We start from the raw sequence: 26,390 nt of genomic DNA, 5'->3' as shown, positions 1-26,390 counted from the left end.
ATTCAAAAGCTGCGTTGGTTGTTTCTTTCAATTTATGCATCCAGGGGTGCCTGGGTGGCTCAGATGGTTAAGCGTCTACCTTCGGCTCAGGTCATGCTGTCATAGTTTGTGAGTTCGAGCCCCGCATCAGGCTCTGTGCTGACAGCTCAGAGCCTGGAGCCTACTTTGGATTCTGTGTCTCCCTCTCTCCCCGCCCCTCCCCCATTCATGCGCTCGCGCTGTGTCTCTCTCGCTCTCTCAAAAATAAATAAACATTAAAAAAATAAATAAATAAGCTTAGGCATCCTGGAGGATATAAAACAGTATCTCACTGTAGTTTTAATATGAATTTCCTAATGACTAATAATGTTGAGCATCTTTTTATATGGCTTACTGACCATTTGTACATCTTCTCAGGAAAAATGTCTATCAAATCCTTTTCCCATATTTAAACTGGGTGGTTTGCTCTTTACTGTTGAGTTATTAAAGACTTCTTTTTGTATTCTAGATCAAGTCTCTTATCAGATATATGGTTTGCAAATATTTTCTCCAATTTTGAGAGCTATCTTTTCACTTTCTTGATGATGTCCCTTGAAACACAAAGTTTTACATTTTGATGAAGTCTAACTTACCTATTGCTTTTTTTTTGCTGCTTGTGCTTTTTGTGTCATGTCTAAAAATCATTGCTTTCTCCAAGATCACAAGATTTTCTCATTTTTTTTCTAAGAGTTTATACCTATGACTATTTAAAAATGCTTATTTATTTATTTTTGAGAGAAGGGAGGGGCAGAGAGAGAATCCCAAGCAGGCTCTGCAGTATCAGTGCAGAGCCCGATGTGGGGCTCAATCCCACAAACCATGAGATAATGACCTGAGCCAAAATCAAGAGTCAGACACTTCACCAAGCTACCTAGGTGACCCTATACTTGCAATTTTTACATTTGAGGTAGATGATCCATTTTGAATTAATTTTTTTCTGAGTTAATTTTAATATTTCTCTTTGAGAGAGCAAATGAGCAAGTAGGGGAAGGGCAGAGAAGGAGGGGGAGAGAGGATCCAAAGCAGGCTCTGCACGGACAGCATAGAGCCCAATGCAGGGCTTGAACTCATGACACATGAGATTGTGACCTGAGCCGACGTTGGACACTTAACCGACTGAGCCACCCAGGTTTCCCTCTGAATTAATTTTTAATATGGTGTGAGGTAAGGGTACCAATTCATTCTTCTGGATGTGTCCAAGCACCATTTGTTAAAGAGTCTATTCTTTCCCCACTGAATGGTCCTGGTACCATTTAAAAAAATCAACTGACCATAAATGCTTTGGGGACTCAATTCTAATACACAGATCCATACAACCATCCTTATGCCAATATCACATTGTCTCAGTTACTGTAGCTTTGTTTTAAAATTTAAAAATCTGCATCTTCCAACTATGTTCTTTTTCCAGATTATTTTGGCCTTCTGGGTCCCTTGCATTTCCATATGAATTTTAGGGATCAGGTTCCTCCAAAACTCTTGGCCAAAAAAAAAAAAAAAAACCTACTGGAATTCTCATAGGGATTATTTTGAATCCACATATCAGTTTGGGGAGTACTGCCATTATTTTTTTCCCCTTTTTCTTTTCACTCTTTAAGCTTCTTTTCTACTGCCATCTTAACAATATTAAGTCCTCTGATCTATGAATACAGAATGTTCCTCCATGTATGTAGGTTTGCTTTACTTCTTTCAAAAATGTTTTCTGGTTCTCAGTGTATAAGTCTCACACTTTCATTACATATATTCTTAAGTATTTTATTACTTTTATTTTATTTATTTGTTAAACTTTTTTTAAAGTTTATTTTTGAGAGACAGAACACAAGTAGGGGAGGGGCAGAGAGACGGAGACAGAGAATCTGAAGCAGGCTCCAGGCTCTAAGCTGTCAGCACAGAGCCCGATATGGGGCTCGAACTCGGGAATGGTGAGATCAGGACCTGAGCCGAAGTCAGGACAGTTAACCAACTGAGCTACCCAAGTACCCTTAGTTTTTGTTTGTTTGTTTGTTTGTTTTTTTAGTTTTTAATGTTTATTTCTTTACCTTTGAGAGACAGAGAGGGCGACACAGAATCCAAAGCAGGCTCCAGGCTCTGAGCTGTTAGCATAGAGCCTGATATGGAGCTCGAACCCACAAACCGTGAGACCATGACCTGAGCTAAAGCTGGATGCTTAACTGACTGAACCACCCAGGTGCCCCATGTATTTCATTACTTTTAGAAAACAGTTTTTAAAAAGTAGTTTTTCTGATTATAAAGGTAATGCTTGTTAATTTTCCAATGTAGAAAATACAGAAAAGAATATAAATATTAACCAAAATGTAGGATGTACTGGAAATCTGTATTTTTGTCTTCACAACGTATTTTTGTTTTGGGAACTGCCTTATCCCTGCTACCTGTCATTCATTCTGGTATGGTTATCAGTAACATTTCCCCAACCTCCTCACCAAGGAAGTAGGCATGTCAACTTTCCCAACCAGACAGCCAATATAAGCAAACACAGGGATTGATCTGAAGGTGGCCACACCAGCCAAATGGGGTCAATCAAAATTCTCCTCAGTGAATGATATGGGCTTTTTGAGAAAAAGAGTTTTTTCTCTCTGGGATCAGGAACTCAAGATCCTGAAGGTGCCAAGAAACGCTGGGTTCTCCTGACATCGTCATAAAAGTTTTTCTAAGAATGAAGCTAAAACAGAAAAAAAACAAGAGATGGGGCCCCTGGGTGGCTCAGTCGGTTAAGCATCCGACTTCGGCTCAGGCCATGATCTCACGGTTCGTGAGTTCGAGCCCTGCCTTGGGCTCTGTGCTGACAGCTCAGAGCCTAGCACCTGCTTCGGACTCTGTGTCTCCCTCTCTCTCTCTGCCCCACCCCTGCTTGTGCTCTTTCTCTGTCTCTCAAGAAAAAAATGAATAAACGTTAAAAAAAATTAAGGAAAAAAAATGAGATTAAAAAGAGAGAGAAAGTATCTTTTAAATTCCTGGATCTAGCTATGCCTAAACAAATACATCAGTGGAAATCCCAACTGCAGAACCAATGGATTCTCTCTTGCTTAATTCTATTTCATCTGAGATTCTCAAAACTAAAGAGTCCTAATACATATAATAAGATAACCACTATAATCATTTCAATGTATGTACTTTGTCTGTCTTTTGAAAACAGATTTCTTGAGCCTTCTTTTAGGTTTTTTTCCAGTTTATTTATTATTTTGAGGGGGAGAAAACGAGAGGGGGAGAGGCAGAGACAGGAAGAGAGAGAATCCCAAGCAGACTGCGTGCTGCCAGCACAGAGCCCAACTTAGGGCTCAATCTCATGAACCATGAGATCATGACCTGAGCCCAAACCAAGAGCCAGATACTTAACTGACTATGCCACTCAGGTGCCCCTAGCCCTCTTTTAAACAACTTTTTTTTTTTTTTTACATTTTATTTATTTTTCAGAGAGAGAGAGAGAGAGAGAGACAGAGCACAAGTTGGGGAGAGGCAGGGGGAAAGGGAGACACAGAATTCGAACCAGGCTCCAGGCCCTGAGCTGTCAGCACGGAGCTCGACACAGGGCTCGAACCCACAAACCGCGAGATCATGACCCGAGCCAATGTCAGACGCTTAACTGACTGAGCCACCCAGGCGCCCCATCCCTGAGCCTTCTTTTAGAAGTGACTTAGTTACTACTGTTACACTGTACATTCACGCTAAGTGGCAAATACCAATGGCAACTATAATACCGGTTAATATATCCTTCTAGAACTACTTACAACAGCCACAGCACACATAAGTGTTAAAAAGCTGGCCACAATTGCTATTCTCCTCAGCAGCCACATACACATAGATAATTCAGCAGGAAATAAAGTACCTTCTTTCTCTTGCAGAAGAGTCCCTCTTGACTTCCATTTCTGCCTGTTTGGCCAACAAAGCAGCAGCTTTAGCAGCTTCTACTTCTTCCTTTGTCTTTGCAAAACGAGCAGCTCTCTCTGCACGGTCCTTTAAAACAAGTGTCAGACACTATCTTTCACTGCTAGAGTGATGTATTCACACGTTTCTATTTTTTAAATTTAAAAAGATTTTTTTAATGGTTACTTATTTTTGAGAGAGAGAGAGAGAGAGAGAGACAGAGCATGAGGGATGGGAAGGGGTAGGCAGAGAGAGAGAGGGAGACAGAGAATCCAAAGCAGGTTCCAGGCTCCGAACTGTCAGCACAGAGCCTGATGTGGGGCTCAAACGCATCAACCGTGAGATAATGATCTGAGCCGAAGCCGGACACTTAACTGAGCCACCCAGGTGCCCCTCAATTTTTTTTAAGTAGGTTCGACACCCAGCATGGAGTCCAAGGTGGGGCTTGCACTCATGACCCTGAGATCAAGACCTGAGCCGAGATCAAGAGTCGGACATTTAACTGAGCCACCCAGAGCCCTATTCACATGTTTCTAAACACAACGAACAAATACAAATATGTGTGAGATTCCTTAAAGTCAACTGCAGACTTTTATCACTCTGGATCTGGTATTTTTTAGTTTTATTAACTGTCAGGGACCAGAATTGTTTATTAAACAAACGTGCTTCTGTTCACTACTCTATTGCCAGAGCCTGGAAAAAGGCCAGGCACACAGTACATAATCAATAAATATTTGCTGAGTAAACAAATGAACAACAATATTAAGGTAGAATTGGCTTTCATACGTATTACAACTGCTTAATTTTAAAAGCAGTTGTGGGGCACCTGGGTGGCTCAGTCAGTTAAGCATCCGACTTTGGCTCAGGTCATGATCTCATGGTTTGTGGGTTCGAGCCCCACATTGGGCTCTGTGCTATCGAAGCCTGCTTCAGATTCTGTGTCTCCCTCTCTGCCCACCCCCCACAATTCTCACTCTGTCTCAAAAACAAATAAACGCTAAAAAAAAAAAAAAAAGAAAGAAACAGTTATAGCAAAACCATCCTAACCTCCTACTTGATGTGTCTAAATCTTCTGAATGTCCCAAAAATGGAATGGCTGTGACTATAGGAGACTGCTAGGTAACCAGTCCTAAGTTTCTTTTCCAGGGAATTGGTTTTTTTTAAAGGCAGACTGCCACAGGCAGCACCACTACCTACTACCTACTTGGACTGCTTCTCCTACAAATGGATCTTGAGAGCCTGTCTGGAGGTTCCAGCAGGGGAGCACAGCTACCCCTGATCTAAGAACAGTCCTCCTCTATCAGGGAAGGTCCATCGTCTTCAACCAAGGGCACAGCTTCAGGAGGGATGCACATGGAACGGTGAGGAAGGGGACACCCACCTAGCCAGCCAGATCAGCCAAATCAACCCTGGCAATCTACAGGGTGACAGATGTTGCAGCCAGATTGCCCTCACATTCCTAAGGAATCTTTGAAAACTACCTTTGACAATGGATAAAATTTATAACATAACACGGAGAAAAATTACTTTGAAAAAAATCACCTCAATTTTTAATCTCTTTTTATTCGGTTGTTATTTTAATTTCAGTATAGTTAACACAGTTATATTACTTTCCAGTGTACAATATAGTGATTCAACAACTCCAGTGCTCATCCAACAGGTGCACTCCTGAATCCCCATCACCTGTTTCATCTATCCCTCACCCACCACCCCTGTAACTGTTTGTCTCTATAATTAAGAGTCTGCTTCTTGATTTATTTTTCCTTTGCATGTTTTGTTTCTTAAATTCCACAAGTGAAATAATATGGTGCATGTCTTTCTGACTTATTTTGCTTAGCACTGTTACTCTCCAGCTCCATCTAAGTTGTTGCCAATAGCAAGATTTCGTTAATCTTATAGGTGAATAATATTCCACTGTATACATATATCACATCTTCTTTATCCAATCCCAATTTTAATCTTAACTGTATTTTAATCCAATATACAGTTTCTACTAAAAGGAAGCTGAAATTGGAACTCCTGGGAGTCCCTAAAATCTATTCTTTTAAAGTGCACAGTCTGGTAGTAAATCAAAACCACTGTGCACAGAACAACAATTTCACAAATGTACTAGAGTCAAGCATTAAAAATAAACTTACTACTCACCAAGGCAATTTGCTGTTTTATACGCTCTCGAGCTGCCCTATCTTCTGCCTTTTCTCTGTTTCTTTCCTCTAACATTCGTTTTGTTAATTCTTCCTCTTGCTTTCTTTTATAATCCAACATTTCTTTTCCAGTTTTTCTCCTCTCAATTTCCTTCTTAATTTCTCTCTGCATTAAAAAGGAAGTTAAGCTTTATGAACCAAAAAGATAATTTAATAATCTGCCTTAGGTATTATTTTATATACAGGGAGACCTGGTTGTAGGGTATAGCTAAAGGAATAAAATAACTTCATAAAATGTAAGGGTCTAGAAGAATTTGCTAACAGCATGGGTTAATGGTCAAATGTCTGTCAATTTGTAAATCTTAGCCAGCAGTTCTGTTAAGGTTATAAAATGTAGTTTGTAATGTAATTTGAAAACAAACAGAATTACAGGTCTCTGGTTTGTAAAGTAAATATGCTACCATATAAGGACACTAAGGTTGCCCTTTGTTTGGCATAAAGAACTGATATTAGACCCTCAAAGAGATGATGCAGTTTAGGTGCACATGATGGGAAAACAATGGTGCACCAGAATGTAGCAATACCAGAGGAAAAATTCAGCAAAATACCTACAAATTTCTTTTCCATAAAAGGGAACTAAGACTTTGGTCTGCATCAACGTCAAACAATTTTAGTTCAAGTCCATCTATTCTTAGTGTAAAAGACTCACTGTAGAGGGAAAGAAGATTGTCCAATTTATTCCTAGCAATTTACAGCAAAAGCATAAAAAAGTATACACTGTTATCCTACTACAGACGCCAGGTAATTTCCTTCACTGTGCTTCAAGACTAAACTTTAACCAGAAAGCCGTCCTAAGTCTGCCAAATCGAGCAGGAAGTCAAACATTCCCTCACCTAATAGGAGAGTAAAATGATGCTAGGTACATGAACTTTACCTGTTCCTCCTCTTTCCTTTTTTCTTCTCTCCTTTCTTCAAGTTTTTTAGTGAGTCTGTATGTAAAACGTTTTTAAAAAATATGTTAATGGAGAGCCATCATATTAATATGATATACATTTGGGAAATTCATTTAACTAAAACTGGGGAAATGTAGTGACAAACAAAAAAGATCCTGAAGGCAAAGCAACAAGTCATCTCCCTGGCCTCTGGCCCCAAGAGACATCTATGAACAGTCAGTGGGACCCAGCCTATCAGAAGCCTATTCCGCCTTCTACTTCTTAACCATTAGTACCCCTTCCCCGCAAGGTATCTGATACAGATTTGAAAATACACATACATGTCTTCAAATAAGTACATAAATCAATGACTTACAAATGCTTTTTCCCCCTTACATAGAACTAAACAGCAATATAGCACAAAATTAAAAGTAAAAGCAAAAAACCAAAGGCTAGCATTTATAAAAACTAGTAATACCAAAATTGATTCCCAACTGTAAGTTCATAAGTAAAAACTAACAATTATGAAAGCAGGCAATAGTAATGGTTGCACAACCTGGTGAATGCATTATAACCCACTGAATTATACACTTTAAATCTTGTGGTATGTAAATTACCTCAAGTTTAACAAATTAATGGTACTTTCTCAGAGGGATTTTAGTTACAAAGATATAAGCATTTGTTAAAGGTCAGTTGAACAACCTGTGCCAGAAATCAAGGGAGTGCTCAAAGAATGATAGGGACATACATTAAAGGACAGAAAACCAAGCATGCAGAGGATGTCAATAGCCAAATCTAGGGCAGTGTGTGCACCAAAAAGAATCATAAGAGAAATGAACTGTAAAAAAAAAAAATGGGGGAAAAAAAAAGAAAAAGATCCATAAAACATTTTACCGCTAAGGGGAGTTATAAACTGGTTATGTATAACCACTTTGGAGAACTATTTGGCATGTATCTACGACCCTTTCCCCACTCCTGCAAATACACCCAAAAGATACATCCACTGAGACATGTAAAAGAATGTTCATATAGCAGTCCAATTCATAAAAGCCCCCAAAATGAAAACAGTTTAAAAAAATCCATCAACAGAATGGCAATGAGAATGTACCAATTATTGCCACATATAGCAGCTCAGAAGAGTCTGAGCAAATGAGGTGATTCCATAATGAAGTTTACAAACAGGCAAAACTCATCTATAGTGTTAGATTCAGGAGACAGTGTTTATTTGGGGGAGGGAAGTCGTCATCGAGAAAGGGTTATTAGGCCCCTAGTGCATGTAGTACACTATTTAGTAACTAACTAGTAAGTTTACCGAAAAAAAAAGTGGGGGGATAAAAAGCAAGAGGAGGTGGATCAAAGCACTTCTCTAAAGAAGAATGCTAGCTAAGAAATATGTAAGGTAAGAAAGAAATTAGAAGGTATGAAATTAGAAAAATCACCATTTCCAACTACCAATGAAATAACTGATATAAGCAAAAATCAAAAGATGCCAAAATCACTGGTTGAAAGTTTCTGAGGAACAGCATATATTCACTGTTTCAAAGAAACACCCTATAAATACTTTTTAATTAGTGACAGAGATAGCTTTCTAACTGAGAATCCAAGAGACACCATCTTAACAGTTAAATTAGTATCACCAAAAATGCATACATCTGATATCAGGTGCCTCCTGATGTAATGAGAAAGACAAATCATTACCTAGATGTTCTCTAACTTAGAATGATGAAACAAGGACTGGATCAAAGGACATTCTAGAAACACCCTAGACTCTTTTAAAGAATGTCCAAGCTGTGAAAAATAAAAACAAATACAAGCAAAACAAACGAAATACTTTGAATTAGAAGAGACTAAACTAAATTCAATGAATGACCCTTGATTGGATCCTGTATCAGGGAAAAAAAGTTATAAAGGACATTATTAAAATAATGGGCAAATATGAATGTGATTGCTTATCAGATAATCTTACTGTATAAATTCACAATTTGGGTGTGACAATGGTATACTAACATCTGAAAATGTCTTTAATTACATATAATTTGCACAATTCTCTTCAGAGAAAAACAGATATTATTTTGTTCTAATCTAGTTGAAAAGTCCACTGCATCTTAATGACAAATTGACTGTTTCATCACTCCTGCATCTAGGAATCTACTGCTAAAGGATGTTTGTTGGCCTGAGGGATGGGGAAGGGCATAAGTCAGTGGGTACAGACCCTCAGGCCCCCTCCTAGGCTGGAGCCCCTACTGAGAGCCTGTAAAACCACAGTCAATATTTTTATTCTTAACAGATAGAGATACATACTCAAGTATTTAGGGTAAAATGAAATGGTGCCTGCAACTTTCAAATGAATCAGCAAAAAAGTCATTATACTTTTAACTTTTTGAGGCTTGAAATCTTTACCAAAAAAGAAAAAAAAAAAAGGTTGGAAGTGATGGTCCTACATATTATCTTTCCCAAAGATTTATGTCAATTTTTAAACATAATGACATTTAAAAAAATAATCAAAATTTAACTAAAAGGCTTATTTTTTTCACATGAGTCACTAAAAGATTCAAATTTCAGGGGCATCTGGCTAGATCAGTCAGTAGACTATGTGACTGTTGATCTCAGCGTCATGAGTTCAAGCCCCACATTGGGCACAGATACTAGTTTAAAAGAAAGATGCAAATTTCACATCTTTTAGCTTTGAAAACACTATATATATTTTAATATTAAGAAGAAAAATTGGTACCTGCCAATTCCAAATCATCAACCTGTTGTTGTTTTTTTAAAGTTTATTTGTATATTTTGAGAGAGAGTGAGTAAGGGAGGGGCAGACAGAGAGGGAGAGAGAGAATTCCAAGCAGGCTCCACACTGTCAGCACAGAGCCCGAGGTGGGGCTCAAACTCACAAACCATGAGTTCATGACCTGAGCTGAAACCAAGAGTCAGACGCTTAACCAACTGAGCCACCGAGGTGCCCCCAACCTTTTTTTTTTTTTTAAGGTTTATTTATTTTTGAGAGAGAGGGCACAAGTTGGGGAGGAGCAGAGTCAGGGAGACAAAGGATCCAAAGCAGGCTCTGTGCTGACAGCAGTGAGCCTGATGCAAGGCTCAAACTCAAACTGTGAGATTATGACTTGAGCCGAAGTTGGATGCTCAACCGAGCCATCCAGGTGCCCCTCAATCTGTGTTGTTTTTAAAAAAATTTTTTTAATGTTTATTTTTGAAGGCGAGAGAGGTAGAGTGTGAGCGGGAGAGGGAGAAACAATCCGAAGCAGACTCCAGGTTCCTAGCTGTCAGCACAGAGCCCAACCCAGGGCTCGAACTCACAAGCCATGAGATCATGACCTGAGCCAAAACGCTTAACCGACTGAGCCACCCAGGCACCTCTCGATCTGTTTTTTAAAAAATCAAGTTTACTTCCTTAAGATGGTTTAGATGGATTTTTCTCAATATGTATGCAATAGGATGAGAGTTTCTGAGTTGACATCAATTTGGTTTAATCACCATGCCCCCTAACAAAATTACTTTTCCCTGAAGTCAGATAAGAAAAAAACCCAAGATCTAGTGGGAACTACTTAGCTTTCCAGAAACTTGGTCTCAGAAAAGAGATATAGCTTAAGAGGAAAATAAGAATCCTACATTTACTAATCTATCCTGCCAAATTTTAAGGCTGAGTTTTTAATTTGTAGGACTTAGATTTTAAAATATCAAAGTTAGGGGCACCTGGGTGGCTCAGTCAGCTAAGTGTCTGACTTTGGCTCAGGTCATGATCTCACAGTTTTTAAGTTTGAGCCCTGCATCGGGCTCTGTGCTGACAGCTCAGAGCCTGGAGCTGCTTCGGATTCTGTCTCTCCCTCTCTCTGCCCCTCTCCTCCTCTCAAAAATAAACAAACATTAAAAAAAATTTTTTTTAAATATCAAAGTTAGAGGAAGAATACATGTATTTTGCTTTATAGAGTTTGGTATTACAAAATTCTATAAAAATCAGATTATACCACAGGTATTTGATGTGTACAATTTTTCTGGGCTATGAAAAGGCACCACAGATCAGTTCTATAAGACAGGGAAACTAGCAGCACATTAGGGTTTTAGAGTTCAATAACCTGCAGAGCATGGGTGAGTCAAAGGCATAAGAGCACTACAGTCTATGACAAGGCATGGTAAAGATGAAGGCAATTTGAAGGATATAAATGATGAGCTAAGAGGTCATTTGGGATAGGAGTATTATATGCTATTGTTTTTAGTTGTTGATTAACAAATTAGATTCCATAAAACAAACAAAATTCCTAACTGGATATAACTCAGATGAATAGAATATAGGACCCCAGGGCATGAATCAGTCAGTATTAGGGCCTAGGCTTTATTGGTTAACTGACCTGATAAATTAATCTCAGCAATAATTTGAAGTGTATATATGATTTTAATTGTATGACCTAGATTTTCCAAAAGGTGTTTAAACCAAGAACAGTCACTTCCCAATGAAAACTATTTCAATGGTAAGTATGCCAACATTTCATCCAATTTCAACATTTAGTATCCTTTTAAAAAAGATTTTATTTTAAATGTTTTTTCATTTTTGAGAGACAGAGACAGAGCATGAGCTGGGGACGGACAGAGAGATAGGGGGAGACACAATCTGAAGGAGGCTCCAGGCTCTGAGTCGTCAGCACAGAAACCCAATGCAGGCTCAAACTCACAGACTGCGAGATCATGACCTGAGATGAAGTCAGATGCTTAACCGACTTGAGCCACCCAGGCACCCCTAGTATCCTTTTTTAAAGGGCCCTAGCCCACATACATTTCATATAACGGTCCTAAAAGCATACGGTTTAAAAACACATAAATGTATGTATCTCCAAGGGTGAAGTTGTTTTTTTTTTGTTTTTTTGTTTTTTTTTCAGTTTAAGGATCTCGACTTGTAAACCCATTCTGTCCTGATATTTTAATTATAAGAGTAAAAATGCTCAATGAAGACAGTTTGGCAACCTCAGAAGAAAAAAAAATCCCTAATTCCACTTTCAAAGATATTAATACAAACATTTTGTTGTGTGTCTTAAACTATCTTTACTGGCTCATTATACTATATATAACACACAAACACTAGTGTAAATACATATGGTAAGTATTTTTTAATTAAAGATGGTGTATTATATCCTCTTTGCAGAACCATGCAGGCAGACATGGGCAGACACTCTCTTACATAAGAATGGAAGCTATTAAGAAACAACAGAAACTCCCCTTATCTACTGCAATTAAATAGCACTTAAGCCTACCCTACAATTAAGGGCTATCTGCTGTGTTTCTTCTCATTCCCCTCAAATCTCCAAATTCTTTTCTCATCTTTTACTGTCACATCACCCCAACGTGATGCAAGGACAGATGCATAGAGGTAGATTTGGTGTTAGCAAAACAGAAAGAAACAGAGAGGATGAGCCACTGGGAACTTTGGTTCCCTGCAGCTGTTCTTTGAGCCTTCTACCACTTCTCACCACTATGACCAGATCTATCCTTTTTAGCTCAAGATCTTGGCCCTGCTGGGACTCCTAGAAAGAACCATCAGAATCTAGGTTTTGCTGAAATGAAGCTGATTCTTAGTCATGAGCAAACCCAAATACCCAGTATTCGTAATCATCTTGAAACTTGTTTTCCCGTAGAATCTATGTGAACAAGAAACTGTCAAGTCTAAGGCATTTTCTTAACTTCCATGTAACACTAAATGGTGTTAGGTCAGGATTAAAAAATATTCTTGCTTTATCCATTTACCATTAATTCATGTAACTTAAGAACCATAGTATACAGGACTCTAATTTGGTAATTTCTGTATTATTAAAAATACAAAACTACAAGCCACAAAAAGTTATAAATCTGTATCTGATTATTAGACCAAGTAATAACACATGACGTTTAATAGACATGCACTTATGCAGAACCCAGACTCAGTATACAGTCATAAAAGCAAGTGAAGTTCTTCCCATCTGGAACTTACTATCCTATGGTAGAGAGAGATCAAAGCAGAAGTGACAGACGGAAACATACATGTACCAAAAACCAGCAAAAAAGATTCTTGGGCTGATCAGACCTAAAGCTGACTGATGACTTAAGAGATACTCAACTTTACTTCTAGAATGTAGTCTTTATGGATACAATTAAGTTGGTCAGGTAATAAAAAATTTCAACCCAGGATTCTGAAACTTCATTTGTGAAATTTTAGCTTTTATTCAAATTAATGAAATAACTGAAAACCACTGTCTTTTCAAAATACTATTTGCAAAAATAAAAGCAAACCTTTCCACTCTGACAGTCAGGTCCTCTGGAGGTCTCTGATTTGAACATCCACCAGGCTCCTGAGATGGACTGGCATGGCCTGAACTCTCTCCTCCTTAGTTATTTAATAAAAAGAAATAAGAAAATATTGCATTTAATGCCGATTTTTAAGAAACATAAACATTTGGGTTACATTTGTTAATAATCCTCTTAAACATTACAAATTTTCCCTAAGAGTTGGAGAAGATAAGAAATGAGTGATTACTAGGGCACCTGGCTTGCTCAGTCAATAGAGCATGCAACTCTTGATCTCAGGGTCATGAGTTTGAGCCCCACGTTGGGTGCAGGGTTTACTTTAAAAAAAAAAAAAAAAAAAGAGGGGCCTGGATGGCTCACTTGGTTAAGCATCAGACTCTTGGTTCTGGCTCAGGTCATGATCTCACGGTTCATTTGTTCAAGCCCCATGTCAAGCTCTGCGCTGACTGCTTGGAGCCTGCTTGCAATTCTCTCTCTCTAATTCTGACATTTGGGTCCACATATAATAGAATATAAGTGGGAAACAAGGCAGTTGAGGGCCACCAAGGTCAGGAAGAAGGAAATAATAAATATGGGAACAAAAATAAATGAAATAGAAACTGAAAATACCAATAGAACAGATAAATGAAATCAGGAGCTGGTTCTTTGAAAAAACAAAAACAAAAACCAATACAACTGATTAACTTCTAGCCAGACTTAACAAAAAAAGAGCAAGAACTCTGGGGTGCCTGACTGCCTCAGTCAGTTAAGCATCCGACTCCTGATTTTGGCTCAGGTTATGATCTTATGTAAGGGTTCATGGAATGGAGCCCCACATCAGGCTCTACACTGACAGCATGGAGCCTGCTTTGGATTCTCTCTCTCCCTCTGTCACTGTCCCTCCCCTGCTCATGCTCTCTTACTCTTTCTCAAAATAAATAAATAAACATAAAAGAAAAGAGAGAGAGAGAGAGAGAGAAAGAGAGAGAGAGGGGCAGGCACCTGGGTGGCTCAAAAGACTGAGTGTCTGACTTTGGCTCAGGTCATGATCTCACAGTTCATGGGTTTGAGCCCCACATTGGGTTCTGTGCTGACACAGATTTGGATTCTGTGATTCCCTCTCTCTCTGCCCCTCCACCACTTGCACTCTGTCTTTGTCTCTCAAATATGAATAAACATTAAAAAAAATAAAAAAAAAAAAGAGAAAGGACTCAAAATCACAAAGTAAGAAAAGAGAAATAACAACCAACATCATATAAATACAAACAATTATAAGAGAATATTATAAAAAATTATATGCCAACTAATTGGACAACCTAGAAGAAGTGGATAAATTTCCAGAAACATATAAACCACTAAAACAGAAACAGGAAGAAACAGAAAATTTGATCAGACTGATGACCAGCAAAGAAATTGAATCAGTAATCAAAACTTTCCCAAGAAACAAAAGTCCAGAACCAGATGACTTAACAGGCAAATTCTACCAAACGTTTAAAGAATAGTTCATACCTATTCTCAAACTATTCTAAAAACTAGAAAAGGAAGGAAAACTTCCAAATTCATTCTATGAGGCTAGCATTATCTGATACCAAAATGAACTAAAGACAACACACAAAAAAAGAGAACTATAGGCAACTATCTCTGATGAACACAGATGCAAATATCCTCAACAAAATACTAGCAAACTGAATTCAACAACACACTAAAAAACAAAAAACAAAAAACGTATCATTCACCAGTGGACACCTGGCTGGCTCAGTCGGTAGAGCATGTGACTCTTGATCTTGGAGTAATGAGTTCAAGCCCCACATGGGGATCAAGTTTACATTAAAAAAAAAAAAAAAATCATTCACCATCATCACGGTCACATTTATTCATGGGTTGTAAGGGTGGTTCAATATTGCAAATCAATCAACATGATACACCACATCAGTAAGTACAAGAACGATATGATCATTTCAACAGACACAGAAAAAGCATGTGACAAAGTATATCCATTCATAATAAAAACCCTCAACAAAGTAGGTCTAAAAGAAACATACTTCAACATAATAAAGGCCATGTTATTCATGGGTTGTAAGGGTGGTTCAATATTGCAAATCAATCAATGTGATACACCACATCAGTAAGTACAAGAACAATATGATCATTTCAATAGACACAGAAAGAGCATGTGACAAAGTATATCCATTCATAATAAAAACCCTCAACAAAGTAGGTCTAAAAGGAACATACTTCAACATAATAAAGGCCATATAGAAAAAAACCCACAGCTAACATCATCCTTAATGGGGAAAAAGCTTTTCCCCTAAGGTCAGGAACAAGAGGATGTCACTCTCACCACTTTTTTGTATTCCAAATCCTACCCACAGCAATCAGACAACAAAAAGAAATCAAAGGCATCCAAATCAGTAAGGAAGAAGTAAAACTTTCACTATTTGCAGATGATATGACACTAAATAGATAAAACCCAAAGCACTCCACCAAAAAACTGCTGGAACTGATAAATTAATTCAGTAAATTCTGAGGAAATAAGATCATTGTACAGAAATGTGCTGCATTTCTGTGCACCAATAATGAAGCAGCAGGAAGAGAAATTAAGAACACAATCCCTTTTACAACTACACAAAAACTAACAAGACATCTGGGAATAAAGCTACCCAAAGAGGTAAAAGATGAGTACTCTGAAAACTGTAAAACACTGATGAAAGAAATAGAAAAAGACACAAAGAAATGGGAAGGCATTCCATGCTCATGGAGTGGGAAGAACAAAAATTGTTAAAATGTCTACACTACCCAAAGCAACTGACATATTTAATGCAGTCCCTATCAAAATACCAACAGCATTTTTCACAGAATCCTGTGAAACAATCTTAAAATTTTTATGCAAACACAAGAGACCTCAAATAGCCAAAACAATCTTGAAAAAGAAAAGCAAAGCTGGAGGCATCACAATTCTGGATTTCAATATTACAAAGCTGTAATAATAAAAACAGTATGGTACTGGCACAAAAACAGACATACAGACCAATGAAACAGAATAGAAAACCCAGAAATAAACCCACAACCTTATGGTCAATTAATCTTCAACAAAGTAGGAAGAATATCCAATGGGAAAAAGACAGTGTCTTCAACAAAACTCAGAAAACGGAACAGTAAACATGCGAAAGAATGAAGCCGGACCACTTTATTATACCATACAAAAAAATAAACTCAAAACAGATTAAAGACTCAAATATGAGACCTGAAACCATAAAAATCCTGGAAGGGAGCACAGGAAGTAGTCTCTCTGACATCAGCTGTAACATCTTTCTAGATGTGTGTCCTGAGGCAAGGGAAACAAAAGCAAAAATAAACTGCTGGGACTACATCTAAATAAAAAGCTTCTGCAGAGCCAAATAAACAATCAACAAAACTAAACAATCTCCAGAATGGGATAAGAGATTTGCAAATGACATATCTGATATATCTGATAAAGGACTAGTAACCAAAATATATAAAGCACTCATAAAACTCAACACCCCAAAAATGAATAATCCACTTAAAAAGTGGGCAAAACATATAAACAAACATTTCTCCAAAGAAGTTATCAGGACGGCCAACAGATACATGAAAAGATGCTCATCATCACGCATCATCAGGAAAATGCAAATCAAAACTACAATGAAGTATCAGTCAGAATGGCCAAAATCAAAAAGAAACAAGTGTTGGCAAGGATGCAGAGAAAGGGAAACCCTTGTGCACTGTTGGTGGGAATGCAAACTGCTGCAGCCACTGTGGTAAACAGTTGGAAGTTACTCAAAAAGTTAACATAGGGGCGCCTGGTGGCTCAGGTGGGTGTCCGACTCTTGGTTTCAGCTCAGGTCATGATCTCACGGTTCATGAGTTCGAGTCCTCTGCACAATCAGTACAGAGCTTGTTTGGCATTCTCTTTCTCTCTCTCTGCCCCACGTGCTCTCTCTCTCTCAAAATAAATAAATAACCTTAAAAAAAAAGTTAAAAACAGAACTATCCTATGATCCAGCAATTGTGCTACTGGGTATTTACTCAAAGAATACAAAAACACTAAATCAAAAAGATACATGCACCAAGAAAGACACTCTTAAGTAAAGAGAACAAACATGGGTACCAGAGGGGAGGTGGGTTGGGGGGATGGATAAAATAGATCATAGGGATTAAGAAATGCATTTGTGAAGAGCACCAGGTGATTAAAATAAAAATTTAGAAAAATAGGGGCACCTAGATGGCTCAGATGGTTGAGCATCCAACTCCTGATTTCAGTTCTAGTCATGATCTTGTGGTGGTGGGATTAAACTGGGTGTGGAGCCTGCTTGGGATTCTCTCTCCTTCTTCCTTTGGCCCTCCCCGACTCACACTTTCTCTCCAAAAATAAATAAATTAAAAAAATACAGCAAAATCCAGACTGTAGGAAACTACAGAAAAAAATGAGAGTGGGAATCTATTTATGAAATGAAACAAACAAACAAAAAAAAAAGGACTCAACAATCAGTAGCAATATACTGGACTCCAAACAAACTGAAAAACTTAGTATAATGTAAATACTGCCTAGATAATTAATGGTAAAAAAAGGATTACTGTTAAACTGTGTAGGTTTCATAAGAGATAATGATATTGTAGTTATTTTTTTTAAGTTCTCATCTTTTAGATACTCCTATTTTAAAAATGAAATGATATAGTGCCTAAGATTTGTTCTAAATAATAAATGAAAAGGAAAAGAGGAGTAGGGGACACAGATGAAACAATTTTGGCCATGAGTTGGTAATAGGTGAAGACAGGCAGTGGGTTCATGGAATTTATTACACTATTTTCTCGAGACTTTTGTATTAAGTCTGAAACTTTCCATAATGAAGTTAAAAAAAAAGCTACAAAGAACTGAGATTAGAGGTGCTACTCATACCTCAGGTAAGACAGAGTTTACAGTCTGAGAAGTTAAGTGCCTGCTGAAACAAAAGCATCAATATTCTTTACAGGAATATAAGAATCCTGAGTGTCTACAACAATGTACAAGATACAATCCAAAATTTCTAGACACACAATCTAACAGGAAAATGTGACTCATTCTCAGGGGAAAAGACAATCAACAAAGGCCTGTCTGTTATCTCAACCCAGAGATGAACTAGATACTGGCATTATCAGACAAGGACTTGAAAGAAGCCATTGTAACTCAGTGAGGTAAAGGAAAATGAAATGAATTAAAAGATAAGTTGAATAAAATGTTGGAAAGGGTACTGAGGGACTGAGTATAATTTCTGTAACTTTGAATCACACTGTTTCAAAATAAAAAGTTAAAGGAAGAGGAGGAGATGTAAGGAAGAGTAAGAAACTCCAGAACCATTTTACCTGCAAAATGATACAGCCACTTTGGAAGACGGCTTGGTGGCTTCTTACAAAACTAAACATAACTCTTACCACACAACCCAGCAACCACAACCTTGCTGTAAATAGCCAAAAAAAGTAAAAAAAAATTATGCTCACACAGAAACCTACACAGAGATGTTTACAGAAGCTTTATTCATAATTGCTAAAACTTGCGAAACCAAAATGTCCTTCAGTAGGTGAATGGATTAATAAACTGTGGTATATCTAGACAATGGAATATTATTCAGCTCTAAAAAGAAATGAGCTATCAAGTGATGAAAAGACATGAAGGAAGATTAAATGTATATTACTAAGTAAAGGAAGCCAATCTGAAAAGACTACTAAAGGACATTCTGGAAAAAGCAAAACCATGGAGACAGTAAAAATATCACTGAGGATGAAAAGGTGGAACACAGAGGACATTTAGTGCAGGAAAAATACTTTGTGCTATACTTATGGATACACGCCATTATACACTTGCCCAAACTCATGGAATGTACACCACCAAGAGAAAACCGTATTGTAAACTATGGACTTTGCCTGATTATGATGTGTCAAATGTGGGTTCATTAGTTCTAACAAATGTACCACTTTGGTGGGGGATGTAGACAGTGGGGCAGAAGGTATACACAAAATCTGTACCTTCCTCTTAATTTTCCTGTAAACCTAAAACTGCTCTAAAAAAATCTACTAAAAAATGGTTAGCTTAAAGAAAAGAGTATAAATATATTACCTAATTTTATATAAAATAAAAATTTACTAGGGCACCTGCCTGGCTCACTTATGACTCTTGATATCAGGGTTCTATGGTTAAGCCCCACAATGGGTGTAGAGATTACTTAAAAATAAATATAGAATAGAATAAAAATTCACTAGATGTGCTCAAGAGCAGAAAGAGATGATAAAGAAGCCAGTGAACTTAGAGATCAACAAAATTATCCGATCTAAATAGAGGAATAAAAAAGAAAAAAAAAAGAAAAAAGAAACCTGTGGGATAGTATCAAGCAGTCTAACATACATGTAAATATTTCTAGCAAGTTAAGAGAAAAAGAGAAAAATATCTGAATAAATAATGGCTCCAAATTCCCCAAATTTAGTGAAAGTTATACATTTGGAGATCTAAGCTTAGCAAAACCCAAGCAGAATAAATACAAAGAAAAACACATCTAGGCATTTTATAGTCAAATGGATGAAAATCAAAGAGAAAAGCCTGAAGGCAGAGAGAAAAGCAATACATTCCATATATGGGGAAACAATGCTGACAGAAACTTCTCATCAGAAAACTATGGAGACCAGAAGATCTTTAAAGTGCTGGAAAAAAAAAAACAACTGTAAACTCCAAATTTTGTATCTAGCAAAAATATCCTTCCAGAATGAAGATAAAGCAGACACTTTCATTTTTCAGAGAGGAAAAGAAGTATTTTGCCAAAAGACCTGTAAAACAGGAAATGCTAAGGGAAATTTTTCAGGCTGAAAGAAAATGATACCAGAGGAAAACATATTCAAAAAGGAATGAAGAATTTGGCAATGATAAATATCCAGGTAAATGTAAAGGTAAGTATCCTACTGTAGAGCTAACCAGGCTACATTCACAATAGTGTCCCCTAGTTCTGTAGGCATCCAGAATTTGCGTGATCTATAGATGTAAAACCTCAAAATGTGGCTACTGATAGAGAACCTGGTAGCTCTTCTTCAAATATTCAAAACCTGTTAATGTTTAGCTTCATAAGTCGCACTAAAGTTAATGAGAAATTACAGGGCATCAAATTTCATCTCAATATGAAGAATTTTTCTAAAAACCAGGGCTTTGACAATAAGCTTCCTTGCAAGGAAATGAGCTTCCTGTCATTAAATATCAAATGGAGGCTATTGGGGATGCTAGAGTAGGATCATCTCTTAGGATACTAATCTGTTAACTTCTCGATTTATCTAACGCTATGCTGTCTAATACAAGCTATATTACACCAAACAACTCTGAACACAATCCCCATTATATAGTATAAAATTTCTGTTTTGCCTCTATCAACCCCACTGTAGTCACATCTCTTATTTCCACAAGCTCTATTTTACAATGATCTTTTAATTCTAATTCTAAAATGCAAATACTATTCTTTAAATGTATACATTATCTTACAGGTTATAAAAAAAATTCCAACAGTTCATTTGAACCTTTCAAAATACTCTAGCTGCAAAGTTATGTGGAAAACTGTTAAGAACACAGGGACAGAAAAAAGAAAAAAAAATGCCACTATATGACCAATACCTATATTTAAGACAATCTTTAAATTTTAAGTTAAATGAATGTGACAGGGAAGAAACACAGTATTTTTATTTTTAAGGATATTAATTCCAGGCCTTTAAAATGAAGTGAAGGAATACTTCTACTGTACCCAAAAGGGTACACTAAAAGTTACCTGTCGCAGAATCTGACTTTGTATCAGAAGTGGGTGGTATCTCACAAGGCTCTACATTTCTGGACTGAGAGTTTTCAGAAGTGTTGTTAGGTTCCAATGATGTGGATGGAGTAGAGACTGAACTTTCTGACGGGCTGCCATTTGCCACTGATGTTTCACCTTTTAATGAGTGCATCTAGGGAGAAACCACATTGTAATTTAATGAACAGATAAGAATCTAAATTTACCAAGGCAGATCAGACCAAAATATGAGTAAGTCAACTGTCTCTATAGGAGGGAAAAGTACTAAATTTTCTAAGTAGATGGATCCAGATTGTATAATCCTAAACATGGCATAATCACACTGATCACACTGTGGAATTCAACTACAATGTGAGAAGAGCATAAAAAGGTTTTTAAACACTGTTGATTTTTCTTCCAATTAGAACTGAAGGAAAAAAGTTTCAAGCTATATTAGCCATTTGCCCAAATTGACTAAGTTCCTTAAAATGTGTCAAGCAGTACAGTTTGGGACCTTAATGTTCAATCTCTCTTTTGCAACAAAGTAATAGTGTAAAGAGAAGGGAGAGTAAGAAGTCACTCATTAGGCATAGGTACCTATAACTTCACAATGCTATTTTCAAACCAATCCAGGAAAGCAGTATTTTCTACCTTTCAAGTTTAATGGCATAGCAGGTTCCTGAATATACAGAGCAACTCCAAAAATATTCTAATGTCAAATTTCTGACATATCATTTTCCCATGTTTATATAAATAAATTCTCTTCCTTCTCACCTGCCGGACTTTGTGAATTCTGGTAACAAGTTCATCTGCAGAAACACTTCCTGCTATTACTTCCAAGGGAATTCCACTGTCTCCAATAAAGAAACTGGATGGAACACACACTACAGGATCTGTACAATTTAATTAAGTCTAATGATTCGTGAAAAAACAAGGGGATAATTTTATGAAATGCTACTGATAACAAAGCAAATCTTTGTGAATTTCACCGTGTAATCAGCTAACATGTTTACCAAGTAATTTCAACTACAGTATCACTATGCTTGTCATGCATGTGATAAGTAAACTGATTTATGATTTATCTGTACTGCCTATCTGAAACATCCATTACATTCCATCTATTGTAAATTTTACATCTTGCCTCTTGACAATTATTTCTAACATTCCAACCAAACTGCTCCATATTGCTTTCCAGATATTGACAATAAGACTCCCTATAATCCCATTTGCTACAACGTATTATCTCAAAGGACACTTAGTAGTATAAAGTTCCTCAAAGCAAGAATGCATGAGCTCCTAAATAGAAATGATTAATTTCTAAATGTCGGTGAATTAACCAAAAGAAAGGTAAATCCTCAAGCAAAATATTTATCAAACCAATTCTTCATTGAAAGGATACAGATTTGTGAAAATTGTAAGCAGGCTTCACTGTAAAACAAAATCAAACAGAAAATCACTAGATGCATTCAAATATTTCCCCCCAAATATCCAGTTGTTTTTACAGAAATTTACTCTACCAATTAAAAGTATTTCTCTGAAACTACTAGTTCCTTTCATAGTCATCAGCTGGAAGGAGAAAACTGCAATTCCTGTCTTACAGACCTTTCCTGGTATGTTTTATAATTTTCAGATTAAAGAGCCACTTATTCTTGCAACACACAAACTGGTGGCTGGATCTGATGGCTAAAAATCAAGCTGGTATCTGCCATGTTGCTTTCTCAGCAGCAAGTGTATCTGAATACAGCATCTTGCCTTGTAACAAAAGATATTAATGCTTATGATTTACTTCTGCAAATGATAATATAATACTTTGTAAAAATAAAGGATTCAAAACAACCTAAATATCTACCAGTAAAAACTAATTATGCAATCATTAAAAAGGTACAAAAAAGTATGTCAAAATGCTCCACTTCTGTAAAAAAAAAAAAAAAAAAAAAAGTAAATAAACAAGAATTTAAAAAGGGGAGGAAAATACATTTTCTTGATTTGGTTACTCCAGAGAAGGAAACTGGGTGGTTAGGGACAGGGACAGGTGAGTCTTTACGCTATGATACAAGTAAGAGATACTGATCAATGCAAATGAATAATACCAAGAATCAAATTAATCTTTCCAAAAATTTACACCCATTTTCTGAATATAAAGCATGATTACCACAAAAACATCTGAAAATATAATAAAAAAGTATAAAGAAAAAAATTACCAAGTCCTACCTTCCCAGAAATAACCAATGTAAATTTTGATGTATTTCCTACCAATCTATTTTCAATGCAGGCTTATCTCCATAAACTCATAGACACTAAAATGTTACTACAACATTAATTTCATTATTATTGTACAATGCATAAAATTTACTATTCATAATTTAAAAGACACATTAGATTCTATTAGCAGGCAGTCTATAATGAAACAAAAATCAACCATCACTATACACAGGTATCCCTGCATCTACTTTTAGAAATTTGTTTAAAAAAATTTTTTTTGTTTTTAAAAATACCAGATACATCAGTCTGTATATAACCTCAAGAATTCTGATTTTCTCATTTCTTCCACATTTCCAATACCCCTACCTTCCTCCTACTATTTCTGGTGCTACTGGAAGATAATGGAAAACATAAATGACAGGATATACATTAAAATGGTAAGATTCTTTTTTTTAAAGTATTATATAGCTCAGTAAATACATAGTTGAATAACTGCTGCTCTGAGGCAAACCACTATGATTTGTTTCATGAAATTTTTAATATTGGAAAATTTTTACTAAAAAATCTGCAAACTTACAGGTAAATTTCCAAATATTTTAATCTTGGCAATAATTTTCAAACATCATTCATTCTGATATTATCAATATCAAAATGAAAGGAATACCACTTTGTAGTTGCTAACAAATTAATGTTTCTAGGCGCTGATCATTGATGCCTACTGCTAACATCATAAAGTAAGACAAGAGGTCATTATGTGCTTTCATAATGGAAGAATGGAAGACATACCACCATTTATGAAGTAGTCTTGATGGAAAAAAAAAATCTAACTTGAATCCAACTGTTGATTTACAAGCAACAGAGGACAGAGAAATGAACTACATGAGACTAACAGGGATGCAGTCAACAATAATCCACATGGCAGGAAACTAAAGAACGAATGACCTGTTTCTCCAAAAACTAAATTGCAAAGAAAAAACATACAGAGAAGGGGGGGGTGGCGCGCGGCGGAGAGCCTTGAAAAAGATCAACACATCACAATGTGTGGACCTTGATAGATCCTGAACCAAACAAACTGTAATAAATTAAGAATACAACTATGGCATAGATGAGACAAGTGAAAATGTGAAAAATAGCTGGATATTTGCTATTAAGAAACTATCACTTATTTGCTTTGAAGTATTACAGTTATGTTAAAATATTTAGGTTTTCACATGCTAAATTTATGTTAATTCATGTTAAAAAACTTATTTTTTAAAGACACACTAAAATATAGATGAAGTGATGTGATGACTGAGATTTGCTTCAAAATTATATGGGATGAGTGGTAACGGGTGACTGAAACAAGACTGACTATAAGTTAATCACCAAAGTAGTTGACAAGTATGTGGGACTTCACTGCACTACTCACTTACTTTTGTATGTCTGAAATTTTCTACAAAACATTTTTAAAGGGAGGAGATGGAATGACCAAAAATACTTGTGGATACTAGGTACTCTGAAGGACCTAAAAAGTACTTACTCCTATGCAAATTGGTGCAGCCACTCTGGAAAACAGTGTGGAGGTTCCTCAAAAAATTAAAAATAGATCTACCCTATGACCCAGCAATAGCACTGCTAGGAATTTACCCATGGGATATAGGAGTGTTGATGCATAGGGGCACTTGTACCCCAATGTTTACAGCAGCACTTTCAACAATAGCCAAATTATGGAAAGAGCCTAAATGTCCATCAACTGATGAATGGATAAAGAAGCTGTGGTTTATATATACAATGGAATACTACGTGGCAATGAGAAAGAATGAAACATGGCATTTTTGTAGCAATGTGGATGGAACTGGAGAGTGTGATGCTAAGTGAAATAAGTCATACAGAGAAAGACACATACCACATGTTTTCACTCTTATGTGGATCCTGAGAAACTTAACAGAAGACCATGGGGGAGGGGAAGGGAAAAAAAAAAAGGAGAGGGAGGGAGGAAAACCATAAGAGACTCTTAAAAACTGAGAATAAACTGACGGTTGATGGGGGGTGGGAGGGAGGGGAAAGTGGGTGATGAGCATTCAGGAAGGCACCTGTTGGGATGAGCACTGGGTGTTGTATGGAAACCAATTTGACAATAAATTTCATATTAAAAAAAAAGTACTATTCCTATTGAATTAAACAGCTTTATTCCCAAAAACAGGACCCAAAAGAGTGGTCAACCGTTCAGAGATAATCAATATATAATTTACAGTTACTTCCATGTTCTTACAAGTTCTTTTGCATTCCTGGTGCATGTCACATAGCTGCTTGGTAAACCAGAACTTCAGAGTTTTTCAGTAAGATACATGATGTATTTGGAAAACGGCAATCAGAATTTAAGGTCCCAATACGCCTTAGAGAAAAATCAACATTCTTATAGTCTAAGAGTATCACCATAAATCACAACAAAAGACAACGGTTATAATACTTCAAAAAATTAACACATAAGCAAACCTTTTGGTATCAATTTTAATAGCAACAAAACTGTCCGAAGATGCTTCTGTTACTTTCTCATCTTCCCAACTTGCAGCCATCTGTGTTGACTGCTCATCATCACCTGTAACACATTTCAAGGATATTTATAAGGCCAGTATCAGCTGATTCTTTTCCCCCCAGAATGTGGAATTTCAAATAAAATATAATTGCACAAATACTATTTTCTATCAAATTTAAGAACAAAAACTTTCCCATAAAATGAAGAGCATGATTATGGCATTGCTAACATTATAAAAGTAATGACAAACTGCTCAGGCTGCTAAGAAAAAAAAAAAGTAATAAGACATAATGAAAAAGAATGACACTATCTAGATTTTACAAAGTACTGTATTTTCTAAAAGAAGACATTCAAAGTATGATGCACATAGTATCACAATAATTGGAAGTCATAATAGAAACGTACAGGGGTTATTTTGCCTTTTGTACATGTAATTTTTTTTTTGAGAGAGACAAAGAGTGTGTATGCATTGGTGAGGGGCAGGAGAGGGGTAGAGGGAAGGGGAGGGAGAAAGGGAGAAAGGGAGGGAGAGAGAGAGAGAGAGAATGAATCTTAAGCAGGCTTGACACTCAGCATGGACCCCTACACAGGGCTCTTGATCACATGACCCTGGGATCATGACCTGAGCCAAAATCAAGAGTTA

At 36.7% G+C, this 26,390-nt stretch overlaps 1 protein-coding gene across 1 annotated transcript in view; it reads right to left on the bottom strand.

Annotated features, from left to right (window-relative positions):
• The window catches only part of UBXN4 (UBX domain protein 4), a 42,662-nt gene that overhangs the window by 7,955 nt on the left and 8,317 nt on the right, over positions 1–26,390 (bottom strand). Inside the window, exons 2-9 of the mRNA XM_027055890.2 lie at positions 25,708–25,810; positions 22,430–22,458; positions 21,805–21,923; positions 21,031–21,205; positions 13,244–13,337; positions 6,976–7,030; positions 6,043–6,207; positions 3,860–3,987 (exon numbers count right to left, since the gene is read on the bottom strand). Coding sequence (XP_026911691.1) covers positions 3,860–3,987; positions 6,043–6,207; positions 6,976–7,030; positions 13,244–13,337; positions 21,031–21,205; positions 21,805–21,923; positions 22,430–22,458; positions 25,708–25,810 — 868 coding nt within the window. The remainder of the gene's footprint in view (positions 1–3,859; positions 3,988–6,042; positions 6,208–6,975; positions 7,031–13,243; positions 13,338–21,030; positions 21,206–21,804; positions 21,924–22,429; positions 22,459–25,707; positions 25,811–26,390) is intronic.

The sequence above is a fragment of the Acinonyx jubatus genome, chromosome C1, assembly GCF_027475565.1.
Source record: "Acinonyx jubatus isolate Ajub_Pintada_27869175 chromosome C1, VMU_Ajub_asm_v1.0, whole genome shotgun sequence".
Lineage (NCBI taxonomy): Eukaryota > Metazoa > Chordata > Mammalia > Carnivora > Felidae > Acinonyx > Acinonyx jubatus.
The sequence above is the reverse complement of the archived record's forward strand: the minus strand, read 5'-3'. Positions and strand labels throughout refer to the sequence as shown.